The 25216-nt window shown below is 41.5% G+C and overlaps 1 protein-coding gene across 1 annotated transcript; it reads left to right on the top strand.

Moving 5' to 3' along the window:
• Nucleotides 1-2542: 2542 nt before the first annotated feature.
• rtn4rl2a (reticulon 4 receptor-like 2 a) lies at nt 2543-7012 on the top strand. Its single transcript, XM_027000484.2, has 3 exons — nt 2543-2674; nt 3263-3489; nt 3811-7012. Exons 1-3 carry the CDS (start codon nt 2617-2619, stop codon nt 4900-4902), a joined length of 1377 nt encoding a protein of 458 aa, XP_026856285.1. The 5' UTR covers nt 2543-2616; the 3' UTR covers nt 4903-7012.
• The last annotated feature ends 18204 nt before the right edge of the window (nt 7013-25216 follow it).

Below are 25216 nucleotides of genomic sequence, written 5' to 3'. Positions count from 1 at the left end.
TGTGTTACTTTTATGCCAGATGTAATGGGACATACACCTTCCAAAAAGTTAAAATTTTGTCTTGTCAGTCCACAGAGTATTTTCTCAAAAGTCTTGGGGATCATCAAGATGTTTTCTGGCGAAACTAAGACAGGCCTTTATGTTCTTTTTTCTCAGCAGTGGTTTTCGTCTCGGAACTCTGCTATGCAGGCCATTTTTGCCCAGTCTCTTTCTTATGGTGGAGTTATGAAAACTGACCTTAACTGAGGCAAATGAGGACTGCAGTTCTTTGGATGTTGTTGTGGGGTCTTTTGTGATGAGTCGTCGCTGCGCTCTTGGGGTAATTTTGGTCAGCTGGCCACTCCTAGGAGGGTTCAACACTGTTCCATTTTTCGCCATTTATGGATAATTGCTCTCACTGAGGTTTGCTGGAGTCCCAAAGCTTTAGAAATGGCTTTATAACCTTTTCCAGACTGATAGATTTCAAATGTATTTCATTTGTTCCTGCATTTCTTTGGATCGCAGCATGCCATCTAGCTTTTGAGGATCTTTTGGTCTACTTCACTTTGTCAGGCAGGTCCTATTTAAGTGATTTCTTGACTGAGATCAGGTGTGGCAATAATCAGCCCTGGGTGTGGCTAGAGAAATTGAACTCAGCTTTCCAAAGATGTGATAAACCACAGTTAATTTGTTTTAATGGGGGGCAATCACTTTTTCACACAGGGCCATGCAGGTTTGGATTTTTTTTCCCCTTAATAATAAAAACCTTCATTTAAGGTTATCTTTATCTTTATTTGTTATCTTTATCTAATATTTCAATTTGTTTGATCTGAAACATTTAAGTGTGACAAACATGCAAAAAATAAGATATCAGAAAAGGGGCAAACACTTTTTCACACCACTGTATTCTAGTATAATATTGTAGTATTGTATATTATTAGTATATTTATTTGTAATGTCACTTTTGTTTCCTCGCAGTTATTGTTACATTGCTATTGAGTCTCTAGGAAAAACATTACAGATACTTTTAGTCTCCATTATGTATCCAAAAGGTAGAAATTTCAAGTTTAACGCTTGCAAACAATACAAAAAAATGTAGTTCCAAGCATAGGATGTTGCTTCTAGAAATTTCAGGAGGGAAATATTCCCAGAACTGAGATCCCCCATTATTTGTTTTAGGAAAAGCAATGGCATAGACACATAGGACTGTAAAAAAAATCTCTGAGAGTCTTTACCCAAGCTAATTGGGGATAATATCTAGAAGTTCATATTCTTTTTTTTTATCCCTCTCCATCTCCACTTGCTTTTTTGAACTGTTCCCTCACCGACATTACAGTCCTCTGTAACCTCACTTAATATCTTTTAGTGCTTTTTCACTTCCTCCTCAACACAGTTCTGGCATAAACGGTGTCAGTCATGGCATGCCTCTGGCCTGGCGATGATGCATGCAACAATCACACATGCACAAACAAGCAAAGACAGCGCACACACATGCGCACGAACTCACGCATACACACAAAGATATACACGAAATTACTCCCAGCTGGTTGGTTGGTGTAGGTGGAGCGGGGAAAGCCTGTTTGTCCACTCATACAGTGTTGGTGTGGAGGTGGAGAGGGAGAGAGATGCGCTGTCCAGAACATGAAAGCGTACGGAGGCGGTGTTGAATAACAACATGGACATCCTCGGGCTCTGCATACTCTCCACCCATCTGTCCGTCTGTCTGCCTGCCACTTTGTCTGTTCGTCTGTCTGTGAAATTCCTATGTCATTTTATATTAAAGAACTTTCACAATGGTTGACCATGGAAACCATTTTCCTACCTGCATACACAGTCTTGTCTAAGTAATATCTGGTTCACCATACAGTTCAGTAATGGGCTAAAAAGTTATAAACTACCATATAACCATAATGTAATGTATTTATTCATCTCTAACAAGTTCCTTAATGTGTCTATTAGTCTGAATTGAATCTTGTGCATTAAAAAAAAACAAAAAACATACTTCTAATGATTTTCAGCGTTCAAACTTCATTTGAATAGATAACTTTGTCTCCATGGCATAGTCTCTCCTCTGCAAAGTAGGAGTCTGCCACTAAGCAGTGCGTTTCATTCAAACCTCTCACTAGGAAGGCGCAGGAAACTTGTCCCAAATGGGCTTCGCAGCCGACGCCAACAGTGTGGCCGTGTGCACACTTCGCTTGCCTCGTGCTGCGCTCATCTCCTCCTCCCGTTTCAGGCATTAACCGGCACCGTGCCCGCTTCCCCCCGTCCTTCCCGTGCGTGCGTCTCCATCCTCGTAACGTAAATCTCTAACCAATCTCTAAGCAGACCAACTTCCCTCTCGCCTTATTGATGTGCGCGTTCTCGATGAACACTCATTTGCCCCCCCCCCCCCCGTACCTGTGTACCCCTCCTCTTCCGTTTGCCACCCTCGCTAGAGCCTGACCCGGCTAATGACGTAGGAGAGATTCCGTGGTGCCCACTACCGTAGGCGCCCGCCGGCTTGGGTATAAATTGTGTTCGAACCGAGCTTTCGGCACTCTCTCAGTCGCTCCGACTCGGGGACCAGAGCATCAGCGGAGATAGCAAGGAATCGTTCGCCTCCTAAGGCTAACTCGCTTTCGGCTTTGGTTCAGAATGGAAACGTCTACTTTTACGCGGAGCCTGCGAAGCTCCATTGCGCACAACTTTAGGAGTGAGTATCTTATGTTGTTTGCTTATTTCTGTGTGAATCTGTGTGTGCTTATTTTGCACTGACGTTAGTCTTTCACGGACTTTACAATGAAAAGTGTTTTTCTCTACGTTATCAAATATACATTTTATTCAAGTACATCTGATTTTACGCTCTAATAACCGAACGATGTAATGAAGCAACAGAAATCTTTTTGTGTCTATACTGAAGATATTCTAACACTTCTTAGATGTATAATAACTTTGGAAGTTTGAAGACAAGTAAAACATATCATTCTTTGTCTAGCTTAGTAAGGAAGTCAGAGGTAGTGTAAACTACCGTCAGACTAAGAAACTGTGGTTTCCTATAGTTGGACTCACTATCGCGAAGTTAAAATTCACGATCGATAGTTTCATTGAATGTTGGATGGAGACCTGCCTGATATCTGCTTCTTAACCTCAGTTATGTCCGTTTCACAGAATCATCACAAGTGTTTGAATACAATTAACAGTTTCGATAACATCTCAGCACTAAAACGTATGGACAGCTCCTCACAGCCAGTTTCCAGTTTGAACTCGTTGTAATTTCACGCGCTCCGCTTGTTCCATCAAGGTGGCCTCTCGCTCTGGCTGGTTGTCTGGTTGGTCGTGGTGAAACCCGCCCCTGTGCAGGGATGTCCCCACCTGTGCGTGTGTTACCCGAACCCCATGACTGTGAGCTGCCAGGCGCAGAACTTCACTTCCGTGCCCACCGGCGTTCCCTACGACTCGCAGCGCGTCTTTCTGCAGAATAATCGCATCGCTGAACTGAGAGTGGGCTCTTTTGGCTTTGGAACTCAGGTGGGAAAGAGTGTTGTGGTGTGTGTGTGTGTGTGTGTGTGTGTGTGTGTGTGTGTGTGTGTGTGTGTGTGTGTGTGTGTGTGTGTGTTTGCATGCCCGTGTACGTATGTGAGAATGTGAGAGAAGGTGAGCAAAACAACAGAATGTGTATGCATATTTGCACTTTACTGATGTAATGTGTTTAAGAGGTGTTCATGTATGTCTGGTATGTTCTCATTCTTACCTTCTCACTTGTTCCCCCTTGTCATGACCTACTCCTCTTCCTTCCACACCCCCGCATCCTATCATCTTCCTGCACACCCTGTCTCTCCTGCTCCCCAGGTCCTGTGGCTCTTCTCAAACAACATCACCTGGATCGAGGCCGGGGCCTTCAGCGAGCTGCGTGATCTGGAGGAGCTGGACCTGGGTGACAACCCCCACCTACGTCGCCTGGAGGGTGGAGCATTCCGTGGCCTGGAGAAGCTGCAAAGCCTGCACATGCACCGCTGCCGCCTGGCCGCCCTGCCCCATGACATCTTCCACAAGCTCTACAGCCTGCAGTACCTCTATCTGCAGGAGAACCAGCTCCACTTCCTCCAGGACGACCTGTTCGCTGACCTCATCAACCTCAGCCAGCTCTTCCTGCATGGCAATCGCATCCGCACGCTGTCCGAGAATGTGTTCCGTGGCCTGGTCAACCTGGACCGCCTGTTGTTGCACGACAACCGTATCCGGCAGGTCAACCGTCGCGCCTTCCGCGACCTGGGCCGCCTCACCATGCTCTTCCTGTTCAACAACTCGCTGGCTGAGCTACCTGGCCAAGCCATGCGCGATGTGGAATCCATCCAGTTCCTGAGGCTCAACAACAACCCCTGGGCATGTGGCTGTGAGGCACGGCCTCTCTGGGAGTTTTTCAGGTCCAACCGGGTGTCCAGCTCAGAGCTTCTTTGTGCCTCCCCTGCCGCCCGCCGCGGCCTTGACCTGCGCTTCCTGCGTGAGATGGACTTCGCCTTGTGCCCGCTGCCCGATCCCGGCTCCCTGGCTGGAACCACCACCACCACCTTCAGCACCAAGACCCGCTGGTGGTTCTCCAAGCACAAGCCTGTCAGCTCCACCAAGGGCGTCTTTGAGAAGAGCTCCGAGACTGTGAAGGCTCACCCATTCTCTGGCAAACCCTCTGTTACATCTACATCCATGAAGTATGAGCTGGGTGAGGAAGAGGCATTGCTCCCCAAGCTGGACCCAGAAGAGTACTGGGCCAACTATGGCAACGAGGATGCCGGCATCACCTCACTCCGCTGTTTTGAGCTGGAGTGCCCGCCTGACTTCGAAGGCCTGCCACCCTTCTCCTCTTCCGCTTCCTCTTCTCCCTCCACTCTCTTACTGCTTGCCATGACCGTCTTGACTGTTTGTGTTCATCTCCTGTTTGGCTGAATTTTTGTGTTTTGCAAGGGATCTCCATCCCCCTTTTCTTCTTCCACTCTCTGGAGAAGAGAAAACCCAGCTTACTCAACCTAACTCTCCCATACCTGATTCCTGTTTAACTTCCAGCTTACCTGTATCTCTGTTCTGTCCAGTTTGAGCCTCTAGTACCTGAAGGCACCTAGAGGGCACTACACTGATTTAGGATACAGTAGGGGAAGCAGGGAATACAGGGCAGGTACTGCAGTGCAGGCCATTATTCACAATGGAAGGGAATGATAGCAAGTACCAGAGGGCTTGTTTAGTCAACAGGTACACTGTCCTCCTTCCTTGTGGACATGTTTACTAAGTAATATATATAAATATATATATAAATATATATATATATATACACATATATCACAGTCCATATGGACTGAGGATATATGGTTCCTTCCTAGATATTTGTACAACATTTGTATACTTCTGCCTTTTTTGGCTGGTATTAGTGCTACTTTAGCTATTGTAACTTCCGCTTGTGATAGTCCCATGACTAGAACTGTCTTTATTATTGCAGCTAGTACTGTTATTCAAATTGTTCCAGTTTCAGTACTGCTACTTGCACTGGTCATAGTAATTTTGTTAAATAGACATGACTCCTAACACTAATCTCACTGGTATTAGCAGTTCTTCAGATTATTATCTGGATCAATGGCTGTCCAACCTCATCCTTTATATAATGGATATCCAATGATATCATGATTCAGGGCAAGTGAAGCAGAGAGAGGGAATGTGAAAGCAAGGAGAGAAGCTGTGGCATATGACAAGGTAACACTGAAGGTCCACAGAAGCATGAATAGACAGTGGACAAAGAAGCAGGCGTCTGAAATAGAGTGGGAAAGAAAAAACCAGATCGAGACAGCACGCCCGGGTCAGAGAAAATAAGGAAAGTATATTTAGCTTTCTCATTTTTTCATCTTCCAGCAATGACATCAACAGTCCCTCTTGTATATATACCATGATGTTGTCAAAAGGAGAGCTGTAGAAAAGTCTTTGTGTTTAATCACCTGTGTGCTGATTGGCTCAGAATGTTCCTGTAAATTATGTCATCTGTGTTGTCCACGAATGGCAAGATCAGTCTACCAGCAAGAGAGAGCAAGTGAATGAATTTGCTTTTTGTCTTTTATGGTAACTTTGTCATGGATATGTTTCACTCCTATCACCATTTTGTAACAGAATTACATAATATGCTTTTCTTTCTTTTTCAAATATAAACACATGTATGTATCAATTTGCTCACTGTGAGACTCTCCTTTCAAGCACTCTCAACTCTTAAAGCTTCAAAACTCAACTCACTTCAAACCAGAAACATATATTAACATTACCTAGGAGCCTGATATCAACACGTCTGCCCTCCCAAAATCGGATGGATGATGAGCGAAAATGAGCGAAAGTGAATGAGAATACTTTGCCTAACTTAGACTGACTATATGATAAACCACCTGTGCATTGTTTAGTACTGCCGGATTTGTTGAAAATGGACCACAATACCCATGGACTGACTGGGTGACTGAGTAATTGGACTGATGTTAGTAGTATGACAGCTGACTAATGAATTATAAATCGGAAACACGACATTATGACACATGGTCTGATAAATGGGCATTGTTTTGACTAATACTCATGTATTAATACAGACTGATAAGTGCTAAAGAGACAATGTAGACTTTTTTTTTTGCTCTCTATAATACATCCATCCATCCATCCATCCATCCAGCCATCCAGCCACCCATCTTCGTAAGCTCTCATAGGAGTAGGGGTGGACATGGTGATGCAGTGATTCTGCACTTCCCTTAACTTCTGTCCCATTTTATTTTCCTTTACAGCCATGTTCTCTGCTACAGATTTGCACCTGATCCTTCTTCTCTCTTTGTCCAGCTGTCCACTCTTTTGGTTTCTGCATGAAGAATCAGAAGCAACTACACAAGTGCAGTAGTGTGAGAAAGAGAGGAAGCAGCAGTAATGGAGGAGCTTGCTATTCCCTTTGGTAAAATTTAACAGTGAAAGTGGAGAGGGCAAGGACAGAGTGAGACAGAGAAGAAGGCTTGTGCGGACGGGTGGGTGTGGGTGGCGGAAAGAGAAATGGGAGATAAAAGAGAGAAATGGGAGATAAAAAAGAGAAATGGTCAAGAGAAAACAAAGAGCTGCACTCAGATGGAGAAAAGTCCATTTCCTGCAGCATCTCATGTGGGAAATGAAAAATAAGAGCTGAATAAGAAAGTAAATGAGGCATCTGAGGATAATGGAACAGTTTTAAGTCTGATTTCAAGGGTGTCAGGCTATAAAATACAGCTGGAAAGGTCTTCATGTAATTATTGGGCTTTGATGGTTAATTTGAGCAATATTCTCTTAGATCTATACTTTGGAAGCTAATGAGAGGAGGTTTGAATGTTGCCATGATAAAGTTAGTCTTAATATGTATGTTAAAGGTTTATGGAAAAATGGCAGCCATTATGGTAAGGTCAAACTGCACAGTGGTGCTCTCAAGTGACCATATTTGTGAGGTCACTCACAGACGACCAAAGCTTAGTTACACCTTTTGATCCAAGAATGTATGTGTCTGATTTAACAATGAATGTAACTGTGTGAACGGATGAGTTATGAAACATGCTGTTATTTCAGCAAAAAGAAAAATAAATGGATATCTGTGGTTTTGAACAACATTTATTGGGAGTCTCTTTTCATTCTCTGGATGCAAGCCAATAGTCAAAGGCTCTCCATCTCTCTCTTCAAGAAATCTTCAAGAAGTCAGCTTGTCTGTCTATCTGTCTATCTGTCTGTCTATCTGTCTATCTGTCTATCTGTTTGAGCTATACCAGATGGCATTCACTGAAAGAGCAGCTAAATGATAAGGCCACAGCTTCAGTCACCCACTATGTGCTAAGCTGGGCTGTCTTACCAGTACGTCACTAGTCCCCGCAGGAAGCAAATATATCCCTTAAATAACTGCAAAAAGCTCCATAATTTGATGGCTTCTAGACATTTGACAAGCTGCGTGCATCCATCCTGCGTCAATACTTATACTTCAAGCTACTTCAGGAATAATTGGACAGCAGAACCTACAGTGACATCACTTTGACACCTTCTTTTTAATTCAAGTCTGATATATACAAGGTGTTAAAAGCGATCATAGCACGGTTTAAAACACTCAGCCAATTAATTAATTTAGCATTTAATCTTCTCATGCTGTGCATGCTTACTTCTAGCTTCAGGGTTTAAAATGTATGACATCAACTGCTTGCTGCTTAAGTGCGCAAACTGTGCCCCCTCATCTACCCACTCACCATCTGTGAGCCTATTGGCTGATAGCCATGCCAGTCAACAGTGAGACACAATGGGCTGGATGGGGAAGGAGGAGCAGGGACCGTGTCATCATCACAACAAGCTGATGATTGAGGAATATTAATGGAAATCACGGGTGAGTCACTGAATGCTGAATGAAATGGGGGGGGGGGGGGGGGGGGGTAAAGTGAGAAAGGGGATGAGATGGGAGGGTTAGGATGATCTTTTTGGGAGCCTGGAAGTTGGAATTCATAAGAGTGAGTTGTTCGGAAGGCATAGAACTTTGCCCCCACTCTTAACACAGTCTACAGGATCTGCGTCGTTGCTACACAATACGATAGGAAGAGCTCATCAGATATCCAAATGTCATTACAGTTAGATTTCACACACACACACACACACACACACACACACACACACAAAGCTATACTTGCTGTTATGTCAATAAAGGCAAACATTGAATTTTTTCTTTGCAAATACACACAAATAATACAATTTAGTGATAGTGAAACACAAACATTTATTTGATTTATCTCAGTACTTTTTGGAAATTAGCATAATTCTGTCATATTTTAATACCCTTGTCTATCATTTAGATCAAATTCTCTCTCTAACCCCCAACAAGATTCTTTTTCTCTCACACATTCTTTCATTCTTACAGCCTCCCTCTCTTGCACTCCTTGTTAGCTTTACGTCACTCTTACGATTTCACTCTTTCTCCATCTCTGCAGTTTGCTCCCACACTTTATCTACCTTCTAATTCTCTCCCATCTTTCTGTATCTATAGATCAAGATATCGATGATTTGTCAGCCTCTATTTCATTAGTCCTTTGTCTTTTTTTGTGCTTTATTCTGCAGGCATTGATTTTTGTACAACAAAGCAAAGGTTTCTCTCTGTATCTTTGTCTCTGTACGTGTCTGTCTCATTCTGTTTTTCTCTCTGTGTTTGTCTGTGAGTCTCTCTCTCTCTCTCTCTCTCTCTCTCTCTCTCTCTCTCTCTGTCTCTTTCTTCCTCTTTCTCCTCATCTTCTGGGCTTATTTTTAAAAAGACCACAGCGCTTTGTTAAGCCATGAGTCAGTTTTGATCTGGTTTTGAGCACCACTGCTTTTGATCATTATATGTGTTTGTGTGTGCGTGTGCACCGGTGCATGCAGAGGCATGTGTGTGTCTTGCATTTGCCTGCATGATATAGGGAGCCAAGAGAAGAAGGAGAAGGAGAGATGGAGAGACAGGGATAGAGAGAGAGAGAGAGAGAGAGAGAGAGAAGTCAGATTTGAGTGGGTGTACTTTCTGAAAAAAGAAAAAAAAACAGTTATGTGTGTTCCTAGTTCACCATGCTGCACGCACCTGCGGTATCTCTCGCAGTCTAAATCAGAATCCATTCACTAAAACATGTCAAAGGGTATTGCACTGTGGAAATCGAAATGGACATGAAGAGGGTTTGGGAAAGAGAGCAAAGGAAAGAAAGAACCATTAGACAGTGTCGGAGAGATGGATAGAAGAGGAGCGAGGGAGAGATGGAGAGGAGGAGTGAGAACAGAAGTGAGAGAAGTGAGAACTTTGAGTCACATTCTTGGAATGCTTAATTGTTGCAAACATTTGAGAGCTTATGAAGTGCCAATTCTTGTGCCCGTGCGCACACACACACACACACACACACACACACACTTGAAGATAACACATTCTGTGTGCATCCCATGTGTCCTGCAGAGAGGCAGACGGTTTTAAATGGTATGCGTCATCACTCGTCATTGGACCAGTGGCAGGTTCACGTGTTTGTTTCACTCGTGTACCTAACACACACAGGCATGCAATCTAGGCTGCTCCTCTGAGACACAGAGCACACACACAAATATATATATAAAATTCCTCTTTAGCATCTCATGTAAGGGTGTGTGCCTACTTAATGCCTTGTGACATCTGGGAATGAGAAGTCATCTAACCAATTAGAAAGTTAATTAGCCCACTCCCAGTAGGCTGGTGTATAAGGAAATCACAGGCACTATGTCTGTGGGGAGAGGGCATTGCATGCACGCGTGTTTATGATTTCTCAGTTTAATACTGAGAAAGTATGTCTGCAAGTACAGCCACATGTAGGTACATCCTCTTTGTAAGTACATCCACATGTCTGTGATTCCATACCAATGCTGGTAAATTACAGCATTAACACATTCATGTGCCATGAATATTTCATATCTTCCATAATCAAAGCAACCAATTCTGTTGAAAGGAACATTAAAATCAACCCTCATGAATCTTTGCTTTCAAAACACACACAACGTCATTGAATTCACTGACATCACCATTAGGTTAGAGTAGTGCAGTCAACTGAAAAAACACTTTTATCAGAAATGCAAATATATAGGTAACAACTGCAACAGGGGGGCCTATATATATCTGTTTATTAATAAATCCTGTATTGATTGATAAAAACTGTAAGTGCATTCAAGAATCAACAATGTTACAAAATCTGAAATTTTCTATTGCTATTTTCTAATAAAGACATTAAGGTGGGGGTTCAGTGTTGAAACCATTTGCCTTGCTCTGGTGTGTTTAGCATATTTTCATTGCTTGGTTCAAAGTGTGTCAGTACTGGCAAATCTTAAATGCGTCTTTTATAAAGACAAGTATAAAGTGATGGCTGCTGACTTTTACCTGACCGACAGCTCGTTCAGTATGAAGAGTCAAGTCTGTTAAAGTTCAAAGTTTATTTGTCACGTACATAGTCATACATGGTATGACTGGCAGTGAAATTATTTTACGTCACAACGTTCACATGAATGCTTTGTAGCCTGTGGCATTTAAGTGTGGGCAGGCACTTTGGATCCTGGTAAGGTATACATTCAGATATATTCAGACACCCATGGGGTCCTTGTGGATTGAATTTCTTGGTGGTTCTTTGGCTAAATGCTCTAGTTTGGTGCTCTAGGTGTCCAGAGCAGTGGATGTGTCTGTGGATTCAAGGCACCTTATCTCCTTAGGTTAAATAATCAGCTGTAAGAAGTGCTGAGGTGCAAACATTAGGGGCAGGCACTGACTGGGGCACCTCAGGTCCTGTTAGTGTATTGTGGTCACCAAACTAGCAATCTTTCAATTTTGCCTACTGTAACTATGCCTGAATGGGGATCCAATATTCCCTGTGGCATCTGGGCTACATATGAGTGTGAAATGATTTATGGTTTATTGCTGTTCTCTCACCCACAAACAGTACAAGGATTCAGTGTGCCGATTTAGTGGTTGCTCTCATATTTTAAGCCTATAGATAGGTTCCAATTTCCTTCTGGTCAATGGGTTCTTTATGACCTTCTGGAAATTTAATTGTGTGAAGCAGTGGCTAGACAGATCTTTTGTATCTTTCCTTTTCTGTACCCCATTGAAGATGGGCCAAGTTGCAGAAGTAATTGATATTACTGAGTGGATATAATTGAGATTTTAGTGACTAGTGAACACCCTTTGCTTATCAGAAGCTCAGTGATTTGATGTGGGTTTATCAAGGGTATTCAATAAACTTATGCCATTTTATGTATTCTTTTATTATCCATCCAAGGCTATGGTGACCTATTTTAATTAATAATAATTTATTAGAAAATTAATAAACATTGTATTTTCTATTTTTCTGTGTTGTGTAAAGGCAGAGCTCCCCTTTGCTCTGGGTGTAAACTAAGGGGTGATATAGTTGGGTCTATACATGCTAGGGTTGACCACAGCTGTTTAGGATGAAAAACATAGATGGGATGAAATCACTTGATTACTTTTAGTGTGAAAAACCTCAGCTGTACCATCATTCTGTAGCATGCACAGGATACATTCAGTGCTTAGGATGTATCACACTGCTGCTGTCCCCCAAAATGTTGAACCGGGGTGGCTTTTCCCGCTGTGTGTGTGTGTGTGTGTGTGCCTGGTTAATGAGGGAGGACCAATCCCCAGAGAGGTGGCACCACAGTATGCCAGTGGGACAGAGAGGTGACCAAAATTCCACTTGGTGGATCCCAGGAAGCAGGAGGATGGTAGGATGGGGTCCTGGCATGTGGATCTGTCCTCCAGGCAGAACTGATGCTAGAGGGTATCCACCTTTTTGTTTTTGGAAGCTGTAAATGAGAGAAATGTTAAAGCTGGACAAGGAAATTGACCACTGGACCTGTCTGTCATTGAGTCTCTTGGTGACGAGGAGGTAATGCAAATTCTTGTGGTCCATGATAACCACAGATGGAAGCTGAGCACCCTTGAGCTAGTTTCTCAACTCTTCATTGAGGCCACAAACTTCATTTCATTTCTCCTGCTTCAACACTGGTGACATCTACCTCTACTGTAAACAGTTTGGATCTGGGTGTTGGAGGATGGGGGCAGTAGTGAAGATGGACTTGATTGCAGCAAAGTCTACAAGACACCCAACCAGGAGGTTCTGTTGTCCCTGGAGGAGGTTGGTGATAAAACTCAGGCAAACCCCAGAAAAGTTCAGCATGCATGGGCAACTATGTCACTGAGCCATTGCATCACTACTTTGACCTTACTGACCTGCATCTGCTCACATGCTTCACTGATGACATAGATTAGGAACTTAACCTGGCACAGATGGAATTTAAACTTTTCTAGCTTGGAATATAAATTATTGATGCACAGGAGAGTGTCAAGGACCTGGCATACATCGCAGACATGTTGGTCCAGAGAGGGTGAATAGACCAAACTATCATCAATGTAAGCAATAACAGATCTACCCAAATACTCCCATAGCACCTCATTAATGAAAACCTGAAAGACAGAGGGTGCAGTTGATAGGCCATATGGAAAACCAGGTACTCGTATTGACCAGAGGCCATGCTGAAAGCAGTCATCCATTCATCCCCATTCCTGTTACATATCAGATTATAGATGAAGATCAAGTTTGGTGAAGTACAGATTACCTGCGAGCATTTGTGCAGTTACAGATGTTTTTTTACCCAAAAATCAAGTATGGATCTACTATTGGTGATATTAGAAAGATAACAATAACAGAAAATAAACAACATTAATAAAACAAATATAACTATCTTAAATAGTCATAGAAATATAATAACACTACATGTTGGTTGTGTTTAATGTAACCAACCTACAGTCATTATTGGCCCATGTGGACAGAGATGGTCAGTTTCCAGCATTGCTGCAACTGAATTCAGTGCCCCAATCATCTCATTTGCTGGTCTGTTAACACACCATTGAATACAACATAATGTGCTGGCAAATTACACTGTCCAGCTCCAATTTGACATGCCCTTGTCATCACGGTTCATGCTGAAGAACCTGCTATTCTTTGGTTCCAGCTTGGAATGATCTTTTCGAGTTCCAGAACCTGTTTATTTTGGTGGAAATGTGCTGAATGGTTCAAAATTAGGTGCATGAACCAGACCGGTTCCAGCTCCTCATTGGTGGAAAAGGGCTACAAGAGGGCATTTAAGTCTGTATAATCTACACAGGGACGGAGAGCACTTCAGCGGAGAGTTTGTGTCACTGCATGGTACCCCAAGCCTTAGATTTCCCAATGAACTGACTGATGACAAATGCCACTCTGTGCTCCAGTATAACTGACTCATATGTTATATTCGTACAATTCACATTGATCTAAGAAGTCTTCACAACCCGCATAACCTGTCATAAACCTCTGGGGTGGCAATGTGATAAGCCTGAAACATGGAAGTCATGGAAGTCATGGAAGTCATGACTATGAGAGTCCACACAGCTGATTAGGCACTTTAAACTTGCTCAAAGCTGGCATAGTTCCATGCACAGTTCCACCATATCCTGCTTATGGTGACCAGTCACCAGTCATGCACATTTCATGCTTACATTCTCACAGTGATTCAATGCATAAATCCTGGCATTCAAAATATTACATACAACAATCAGCGTGTGTACCAAAGAAAAGGGCCAATATGTTCCGTTTGAGTCCTGTGACTGGCTTCCACAATATGTTTCCAGCAAAAGTTTCCATTTTCATCCCACAGACGTAAATTGTTGTAGAGTAGAACCACAAGCACACATAAATAAACGATGGCTATAGTGACCAATGTTGCTGTGAATGGAACAGGAAACTGGTTACAGACCTAGGCAAGTACATGGTCACACAAGAGGTAGGTGTTCGAATGCATGGTGTGAAGGAGGCGAGAAGCTCACAGGAGGAGGAAGAGGCAGGAGAAGGCAAAGAAGGCAGAACATTTTCCCTGACAACTGAGCCACTGTCACAGACTATGGCCTAAGTACGGCTGGGGCGGGTCAAAGGGGGCAGCCTTAGCTCAGTCCGTCTTCTGTGGAATCATACAAATGTTTAGGAATGGAAACAGGTGTGTGTATACCACATATATTACAATTCATGTAAATTTCATCATAGCATGATATATAATCACAGACTGTACTGTAAAGCTCATTACATGTTTTTTTGCTCTCATACCTGAGAATGAAAGGGGAGTGGTGAGACATGACCTGCCAAATCATGTGGTAATTTGGTACAATGTCAGGTTTCACCACTCTGATATTGTGAGGGAAGTAGAGCTGCTACCACCGTGTTCATCACTCAGCACTGTTGAGGAATTCTTCTCAGCTTGGGGGTGAAAGGTATGTGATCACCAGCCCCATAATCAGAGAGTTGAAGCTATGAAAGCTGTTTTTGGGGATATCGCTTGTTGGGTGGTGGTCAAGTTCAGACACTTGCGGAAATGAAATAGTAGGTGTCTATTCTTAATCCAAGAGTAGAAGAATCAAGAAGTATGATCAAACGAGAATGTAATGGGAGAATCCAAATCATAAAGAATCAACAGTTCGGGCAGGCAAAGATACAATATCAGAAAAACAAAGTCAAGGTACAGTACACAATAATCCAATCAAAAAATACATTTATGGCATTTAGCAGACGTTCTTATCCGGAGCAACTTACAAAAGTGCTTTGTCATTTACTTATAGAATACATCCTAGTACAGTAGGTTAGAATCAAACATACTGATGAACTAGAATACTGTAGAATACAGGGATGAATGCTGATACCTAGAAGTACAAAATACATAAGGTCTATCTTAAACAATGATAAGTGCTATAAACAATAAGTGCTAGAGTTTCTTAAACTACATAAACAACATAAACACCCTACAATAATACTCTACAATAAGTATTAATTTAGTCAGTCAATATGGGAGCAGTGTCAGTTGTCCTTTAAATATTCTGCAAATAGATGGGTCTTCAGTCTGCATTTGAAGACTGCAAGGGACTCTGCTGTCTGGACAGCAAGTGGGAGTTCATTCCACCATCTTGGAGCCAGGACAGAAAATAATCTCAATGCTTGTCGTCCATGAGACCTGAAGCAAGGTATTTCAAGCGGAGACGTACTTGAGATTCTAAGTACTCCAGGTACGGATTGGGCTTTGACCATTGACCTAATGTATGAAGGGGCTGGCCCATTTTTGGCTTTGTAGGCAAGCATCAAGGTTTTAAATCTGATGTGTGCAGCTACTGGAAGCCAATGAAGGGAGCGTAACAGTGGAGTAATGTGTGAACTTCAGAAGATTGAAGACAAGTCATGCTGCTGCATTTTGGACAAGTTGTAGAGGTTTGATGGCTCTTAGAGGAAGACCAGCAAGTAGCAAGTTGCAGTAGTCTAGCTTTGAGATCACAAGAGACTGCAGAAGCACCTGGGTAATGCTCTGTATGCTTTCAGAAAACTTACGGTAATACTTTGCAGTGAGTGGTGGTTCTCAACAGTCTTATATACACTGATACTAATGATGTATAGGTGAGTTCAATACTATGGTGAGGCTGCTCTGATTAGTGTCTCTGATTGGTGGAGTTGTTGTCAGGGAGAAGAATGGGTTGCTGGATGTTGTAGTCTGTTAGGGGAGCTGGAGTTATGACAGTACTCTCCCTTAAAGAGTCCAGAATGGACGAGGCATGAGGACAGTAATGGGCCCAGGACAGTAATGGGCCCATGCTAGCAAATGGTCTCGACAAGATTCAGGTATGTAGCATTTGTCACTTGGATATTCTACTGGGGTGATCATTCCTCATGTGACCTGTTCTATTTCTTTATCTATCTCCCATCTGATGGACGTCAGGTGAACCCAGGTAGGTAATATGGTTTGCTCCTCCTCTGTTCTTTCCTCACTCTCCTCTTGATGAAAACGGGAAAGTGCATCTGCTTTAATATTGCGATTTCCTGGACGATACATAATTTAGAAGTTAAATCTGGAAAAGTACAAGGACCAATGGGCTTGGTGGGGGCTCAGTTGTCTTGCTGTACACATATACTCTAGATTCCTATGGTCTGTGATTACTAAAAAGGATGATTAGCCCCCTCTAGCCAATGTCTCCATTCCTCCAAGGCCAACTTGATGGCCAACAGTTTGTGCTCTCCAATGCCATAATTTTGTTCTGTGGGTGATCATTTCCTTGAAAATACACCACAGGATGTAGTTTCTCCCCGTTATGTCATTGAGAAAGGATGGCTCTAATACCAATGTTGGAAGTGTCAGCTTCTACTATAAATGGGATTGTAGGGTCCAAGTGTCTCAGGATGAGAGCCATCGTGAAATCCTCCTTTAATCTGTTGAATGCACTCTCAGCTGTTGAGTCCAACTAAGGTATTTAGAAAATCCTTTGAGAAAAGCTGTGAGAGGAGCCATTATACTAATGAAATTTCTGATGAAATGTCCATAAATATTTGTGAAACCTCGGAAACTTTGGAGCCTTTTGATGGTAGTCAGTACTGGCCAATGCAAGATAGCTTCTATTTTCTTGTCATCCATAGTCACTCCCCCATGACTTACTACATACCCCAGAAATGTGGTAGTGGTGGTATGAAATTCACATTTCTCCCCTCTCCTACAGTCCATTATCCAGGAGAATTTTCAGTACAGATCTAACATGTTGAATGTGTGTCTGAAGATCGGATGAGTAAATAAGGATATCGTCTATATATGCGATAACATACCTCCCTTTGACTGCTCGAAGAACACCATAAATGAAAGCCTGGAACACAGATGGTGCGACGTTGAGACCGAATGGCATCGCCTTGTATTCATAGTGTGCCTTGGTGGTGATGAAGGCAGTCTTCCACTCATCTCCCTTCTTGATCCTTATAAGGTTATAAGTGCTACAAAGGTCTAATTTCGTGAAGAATTTTGCCTCTCATAGCTGTTCCAGGGCGACAGGGATGAGTGTTAAGGGGTAAGCATAGTTTTTGGAGATCTGGTTTAGATTCCCGTAATCGGTAAAAACATATGGAAAAACTTATCAGAAAACTTATGGCAATACTTTGCAGTGAGTGGTAGTTCTCAACAGTCTTATATACACCGATACTAATGATGTACAGGTGAGTTCAATATTCTGGTGATGCTGATCTGATTAAGTGTCTCTCATTGGTGGAGTTGTTGGCAGGGAGAAGAATGGGTTGCTGGGTCATGTAGTCTGCTAGGGGATCTGGCATTTTGACATCACTGCTGAGGACTGCCAAGGGTTGCTGTTACATACAAGAAGCTTTTTCCTTCTCTGTCATGGAAATCAGGCCACGAGGTCTGAAGTGTTGTTGACACACATTAAGGAGAGATGAGATGTACCTTAATTAACACTAAGAATGACATGCCTGCATTTTCACTGTAACAATGTACATTAATTTTTTCAAAAGATTTTGCAACTGTTATGATTGGCCACTCCCTAGTGTCTTCATTGTCATAGTTCTCTGTCTCATTCCTTGATGTGGTTTTGTTCCTTAGTCTTGCTTTCCCCAACCCTCATTAGTTGCACCTGTGTCTTGTTAAAGCAAATCCCCTGGCACTGGCTACACGGGTATCTCGTTGTTCCCGGAAAAAAAAAACAGGATCCTATATGTTATGACTACAACAAGATCCCAGGTAAGCACCATGAGCCTGCCCGTCTTGACCAACACTGCAGGCAGGAGTGGCCTGCAGTGCAAGACTTGAGTAGGCGGAGTGAGGTCTCAAATAACCCAAATAGCCTGCTTCCTCTTTTGTCATACTGTGTTTTGTTTCCATTTTTTTAAATCATGTATCATTCCCATACTCTTCGTATTGTTTCTATGACCCTCAACTGTTCTGAGGATTACAATTCTAGATTTGCCCATAACAAATCTCGCTCTTCTCTGTGTATGTGTACATCAACATTTTGTTTTCATCATTATTTATATTAATATGAATACTATAATAAAAATATTATTTCCAAATTTTTTGATCAGCAACACTATGAAGTCAGTCCTGTTCTGATACATATATTTAGCATTTATTTCATCAGTATTTGCACAATGATCAAAGAATTCTGTTTGTTTGGTGACGTTGTTGTAGTGATTCACTGACCTTGCATGCTTTGATGTCTATAGCTAATACCTGTAGTGTTTAAGATTCTTTTACACAATTGATACAATGTTGGGAGAAATGCATTTACTGTTACAGGAATTACACTTAGAGGGCAGATAATGGGACTACTGTTTCATCTAAGCAGTTGATAACTATAATCAAGATTTACTTTGCAAATTTATGCATTTCTGTTCTAATCTTCCAAAAATAGACTTATACCCTATAATCCCATGAAATTAGTTAGGTAGACCACAATGAACTAAACACATCATGTTACTACTCATATGCTTTAATCCTGCATTTTGTTGAACTGTAGAACAAAGTAAATTCATTCTTTCTTTGGAATATGTTGTTGTCCTTAATTATTTGAGTTTGTTTTCAAATAATTATAGAATTGTTGAATATATCTGGCTTTAACCAAATGTTCAAATATCTATTTCTGTTCCTTGAAATATGTACGAGCAAACAAAAGAAAGAGATTGAGCATTGTGAATTCCATATTGTCTTCCCTGAACCTTCTGGTGTCAAACACCCAAGAAATGGATCCCATTTGGTTGTATCCTTTGTCCTGATTCTCTCACACCATAAACAAAAACATTCATGACTGTATCTCACTTGTAGTGCTCCATTTTGCTCCTCTTTTTCTTCCATGTTCATCTTCTCTTGCCTGGACCCTTTCTCTGTGTATTTCCATTTTAGTGTTTCCCTTTCACCAAATGCACTAAAAAGCTCACCTGTGTTCATTTTTATACATGTATCCAAACTGCATTACTGCTTACTCACTGGCTGATTGCAAGTTTAAAATTACATGCGAAAAAATCACCTTGTTAATACTCAAACCATGACAACTGCATAGTATTTGAGTTTCATAATAATGACAGTTTCATGTTGTTAATGGTGATTTTATGCAAGCTTTTTCTGCTTAATCATGCCGCATGATGAAACGTATGCCTATGGCAGCACAAAGTGCTTTTAGATGTTCTATTTGTGAAGATCATATTATTACTACCTAAAGTTTTGTCAAGTTTTATTTTTTCCTTTTAGACATTAAAAATGAAAGTTTTAGCAGTTCTGTCAAGGTATCAGTTTTTTTCATGTTAAAGATTTAAAATACAAATGAAAGCTTAAAATCAGTGGCATTCTTCTAAAGTGGCATTTCAGAATAAATGAATTAATGCATGAATAAATTACCTAAAAATTAGGATAGACAGATGTACCATGTTGTTAGAGAGTACAGCATTCAAATGCCTAACATTTTTTTCTGGTTGAGCTGCATATATTGAAGGTTCCTATGAATTGAGTATTGCGGGGTAACAAAATACTTTTGTCAGGAGCGCCCTGCTTTTTCTGGCCACCAGAGGTCCTTGTCCCTGTAATATTGACTGTTGCTGTAGTTACTAATTACGCTTACTGTTAACTGTTGACTCTAATCAACCATGATACGTTCAGTTACGTTCAGTCTTTGCGAAGCTCTACTAGTCCATCTGCTTAAAAAGCCTTTTCCTGGTTTTTGAGTCTAGCTGGGTTTTTTTGTTTATTTTATTTTGTTTTGGATTTATATCTGTTTGTGCTGCTGGACTTTTGGACTGACCCTGTTATGGTTTTTGGACTGAGCCTGCTGTAGTTTTTAAACTCACCCTGCTGAAGGTTTTGTACTGTCCCTGCAGTGTTTTTTTGGCTGTCCCTGCAGTGTTTTTTTGACTGTCCCAGCTGTGGTGTTTGGGCTGACCCTACTGAGGCTTTTGGGCTGACCCTGCAGTGTTTTTTGGGCTGACCCTGCAGTGTTTTTTGGACTGTCCCAGCTGTGGTGTTTGGGCTGACCCTGCTGAGGTTTTGGACTGTCCCAGTTGTGGACTGTCCCAGTTGTGACCCTACTGTGGTGTTTGTTGTGACCCTGCAGTGTTTTTTGGGCTAACCCTGCAGTGTTTTTTGGGCTGTCCCAGCTGTGGTGTTTCTTGCGAACCTACTGTGGTGTTTGTTGTCACCCTACTGTGGTGTTTGGACCTCATGCATGCCTTTGCCCCTTTGGTTACCCATTTAGTGAACCTGCATATGGATCCTCACAAGTTGTCTGAGTCCTATTTGTTACAATTATTACATATTGTATCCTTGTATATTCTGTCTTATGTTTTGTCCTTTTGCAGATTTCCATGCACAGTTGTTGAGTGATTATTTTTTTAGCAGTGGGCCATTCTCTGCACATTAATGGCAATACCATAGTAGTAATGGTGGTGGGTGCTGTGCTGATGCATGTATATTATTCACAGCCCGGTTGCTGGAGCGTTTTTATACATTAGTGTGACTGTTGCGTTAAAGGTGATGTGCTATTCAATAATATCCAGCTAGCAGCAGTATTTCAATCGGAAACCAGTGTTGTTTTGGGTTTTTGTTGTAGAAAAATTGGATGATATCTAACATAAATTGTGCAAAGAAATAGATGGACCACACATCTACAGAAAGTTGAAAGTGTAAACTTACTGTTGGAAACAATCAATAAATGACTGTGAGTGGAGTCTTTGTTGTCAAGGAAATTCCCAGAGATGGGTGTACCAGAGACTGTCACCCTTGCAAAGAAGTGGCAGTGAAACAGACCATCTACCTTCGAAGGAAAAGGAAGTGAAACTGAGACCTTCACCCCCAAAGGACAGGGCAGTGAGACTGAGACCTTCACCCCCAAAGGACAGGGCAGTGAGACTGAGACCTTCAACCCCAAAGGACAGGGCAGTGAAACTGAGACCTTCACCCCAAAGGACAGGGCAGTGAGACTGAGACCTTCACCCCTAAAGGACAGGCCAGTGAGACTGAGACCTTCACCTCTAAAGGACAGGGCAGTGAGACTGAGACCTTCACTCCTAAAGGACAGGGCAGTGAGACTGAGACCTTCACCCCCAAAGGACAGTGGAAGAGCTGAATGTTGTCACTGCCTTTGCTACAGTGAAAAAAAAAATTATGAGGCTATGATTTATATTATTATTTTATATTATTTATATATTATTATTATTATTTATTTTTAACTGTTCATTACAAAGAATATATTTTCTACATTTTTTATATTACAATTAAAAGTCATTTTAAAATACTGTACTGTCAGCACTATCATGAACAACAATGGTCTAAATATAATTATGCACAGTTTTAATTGCGTTCCGTGGTTATTTTCAGGACTCTGTTTAGTGTTTACATTTATTTGTTTTTTAAATGATCCTGTTTGAAATCCTGTTTATAGGCACAAAAGTGTGGTCCATAAATGCAGATCATAAATGACAGTTTTGTCAGAGTAATAGGTTGCAGTTCTCTTTTCATTTTGAGATTTTTCTACATTTTTTTCAGTGGGATTTTTATGAAATTATGCCATATCTATGTCATCCTTATTCCTGTTCGAGAGCTTCAGCTTTCAGGCTGCCTTCCTCCATGCGAAGGCAGCTTTTCTGTGTTTAAAACCTTAGGACACTATATCTCCAAGGGAAAAAAAATGCATTTATTTATTTATTTGTTTTCTTTATTTGTGTCCTTGTCACGGGCATAGGCTAAATTTAGGCAAACAATTATTTGTGCTCTTCACAATTTATAAAATATGTCTTTTTAAATGTTACTGTGTACATTGTCTTGCTGGTAGCACAAATCCTATCTAAAATCTGTACATATAACTTTTAATTTATATAGTTTTTATTCTGCTTAAAACATCCACATTAGTGGAAGACTTTAAGTTGGTTAAATTCTGCCTGTGTTAGACCTGCCTGTGGTTCTGTGTAAGTATGAATGTACTCAGAATAACAGATTACCACTTTTGCATTTGTGCATTTTTATTAGTTGTCTATATTATCTGCAGGGGATGTGCATGCCTGTGTATGTATGGCTGTGCAAGTAAGTGTGCCTGCGAGTGAGTACATACGTCTGTGTGTTTGTGTGTGTGTGTGTGTGTGTGTGTGTGTGTGTGTGTGTGTGTGTGTGTGTGTGTGTGTGTGTGTGTGTGTGTGTGTGTGTGTGTGTGTGTGTGTGTGTGTGGAGTTTGGGACAGTATTGATGGCTGTCTTATGATAAAGTCGGGGGAGAAATGGGCCTGTTAATTTGTTGCATTCATTTGTGATTTTCAGCGTCATTGCAGGGACGTGGTCCCATCCTTCAACAATCTGGGACTGACTATTAATAACCCTTCGCCAGACAGCAGGGGCTGAGAACTATGGGTAAAACGTCAGCTCTTTCCTCTCACTGCTTCCCTGCCAATGCCTTCGTTCTCATTATAGAGTCATCCTCATTCATAAAACATCAATTACACTACGATGCATATGCATAAAGTGTCCATCCCACTACTTCCCCGCAAGATTTTTTATAACCTGTATCCTTATTTATAGCGTATAATAATCAACTGGGGTGTGTGTGTGTGTGTGTGTGTGTGTGTGTGTGTGTGTGTGTGTGTGTGTGTGTGTGTGTGTGTTTGATTTTTTTTTCTTAAAGTCGAGTAGGAACCACTTGGTTATCAGTATCAGTCTTGCTTTATTCCAGTATGGGGTTTTTTAGGCTTGCTCTTTTTCTCCCGGACTCTTCAACACTCTTGGTGACACTTCTTCTCTTTCTTTGCCTTGCCTGGTGCACTCTTCGGTGCCTCTTCCCTATTTCTTTCCACTCAGTATTTTCCACCCACTTTCATTTACCTTTTCTCCCCAGTCTTGCTCCTCTTGTCTGCCCTAATCCTTTTATTTACTCTTTGTTTATTTTTGTGTCTCATTGTTTGTGGGTGTGGAGGGGTCTCTGTAGTCAGAAATAGAATGGCACAGATACAAAACACAGTCCCAGAATGCCCACTGATCTCCATTCATCACTGTCAAGATGGCCGCCTGGACGATGAGTCATCTGCCAGCTCATTTCATTTATCCTCTTTCCAGGATAGCTGCTCTTTAAACCCTTTGTTCACAATTTATAACGTCTCTATCTTTCTTTGGGAGTATGTTGGGGTTAATAAATAAGATTTTGTTATAAAATTTGAAGAACTGTTTACTTTCACCACATATGTATTCTAAGCCTTGGCTCACCAATTGTATGCATTATTAATAACATTATTAGTAAAGTAATTATCTTTGTTAATATTTTCATTCCTCCCTTCAGTGGACAGTGTTGAAGTTAAGAGAATAAGGCACACAAAACGCATGAAAAGGGATTATACTGTATGAGTCATCCCATTGTGTTTCTAACAAAATAGATAGTACTGAGCAACAACCCTTTTTTTGGCAGTTTAGGATTACATCCATACCGTCTCACATTTTTTGATGCCCTCAAGTGGTAGCAGTGTAAAACTGCAGTTTCGTTGTTAACCATCCAATGGCTTATCCTCCTCAAACATCTGTTTTCATTTAATTAATAATCTCTCATGTTGCCATCTTGAATTTATTACCTGACAATAACAATAAGTATAATAATGGTATTTTATGTTAATTTACCTGTACAAATATATAAATTTATATAAGCTTTTTATTTAGCATATCTACCCTCATGCAAAGTTTAATTCTACCCCTAATCAAACACATTAGATCCAGCTCACCAATAGATGCCTGTTTTAACACTGGAAGGGGAAGTTCCTTAACTGATTAGTTGAATCAGGTGATTAACAGTACACAAAACTGTGCAGTGTAAGAGAACTTAGGTCCAGTACTGGGATCCATCAATGTAGAGCACTGGTCTATAGGACAAGGATCTCCAGGTTTCAGTATTGACTCCAAAACTACACCGTTTAGTGTTTCCCTATACTAAACCAAATTATGAGCTAAATATCAAACAAGTGTGCTAAACAAGTGTGCTAAAACATCTCAGAGTGGCTCTCTAAAACGAGAACTGGAGAAGGCTTCTGAGGGCAGCTGTCTAAGGACTGAAGGCTCTGATATTCTGAACTACTGCTGCCTCCTTTTGGTCTGTGCGGGAACATTCCTATATGTATCATCACTCCAAGACAACTGAATGTGATATTCCTTACTCTCATCTTTAAATGTCACTGACTGCTTTCAGAGCTGCCTGGTGTATCAGTTCTTCAGTGGGCCACCCCACCCCAGGCCTCCTGCAGCACCAACTGTGCGGCATAACAAATGTTGATTTTTCTGGTGATAGGAGAATATATCCCATCCTGTTTTTCAGTGGGAGGCAAAGGCTGAAATGCAGTTATATTAAAGGGTGATGGGTATTCGTTCTGAAAATATGTGAGAATCAAAGATGCCAAACACCATAATTTATGTACACACAACAGAAAACCAAATAAGACATGCTTTACAGAACACCACCACTATGGATCTTAATTGGAGAGAGGGACCTCAACTTGCTGATGTCTGCTGAGGTAAATATTGAATCAGACTTCTGCAAAACAAAACTACCCTTTTAATACTATAACTCGGGGATTACTTCCTGATTTGGCCAACCAGAATTATTTGATGGACAAACATACCAGCATCCAAAATGTCATTAGCACTGGCACTTCTATCTATGCTCAAGGTAAGGAACATAAATGCGCTAAGGGAATACAGCAGGCATCAACAGTGGCCACAGATGTAGAAAGCAGGACTTGTACTCAAGACCGAAGGTCTCATCTGATTAGGACAGCCCAGTCAGGCTCTGTAACAGAGGGAAAAGCGACAAATCTATAAACCAAGGAGGATTATCAAGCAAAAAGGGGATGTGGTTCTTAATTCTCTATTTC

This window comes from Electrophorus electricus, chromosome 11 (genome assembly GCF_013358815.1).
Source record: "Electrophorus electricus isolate fEleEle1 chromosome 11, fEleEle1.pri, whole genome shotgun sequence".
NCBI classification, from domain to species: domain Eukaryota; kingdom Metazoa; phylum Chordata; class Actinopteri; order Gymnotiformes; family Gymnotidae; genus Electrophorus; species Electrophorus electricus.
This window is presented reverse-complemented; position numbering and strand designations above follow the sequence as displayed.

What these genes read in the sequence shown, in the direction of transcription:
- rtn4rl2a (XM_027000484.2), top strand. Translation starts at nt 2,617, where the DNA reads ATGGAAACGTCTACTTTTACGCGGAGCCTGCGAAGCTCCATTGCGCAC. An exon ending in CATTGCGCACAACTTTAGGA is followed by an intron (nt 2,675 to 3,262) that starts GTGAGTATCTTA and finishes TGTTCCATCAAG; the next exon opens with GTGGCCTCTCGCTCTGGCTG. An exon ending in CTTTTGGCTTTGGAACTCAG is followed by an intron (nt 3,490 to 3,810) that starts GTGGGAAAGAGT and finishes CCTGCTCCCCAG; the next exon opens with GTCCTGTGGCTCTTCTCAAA.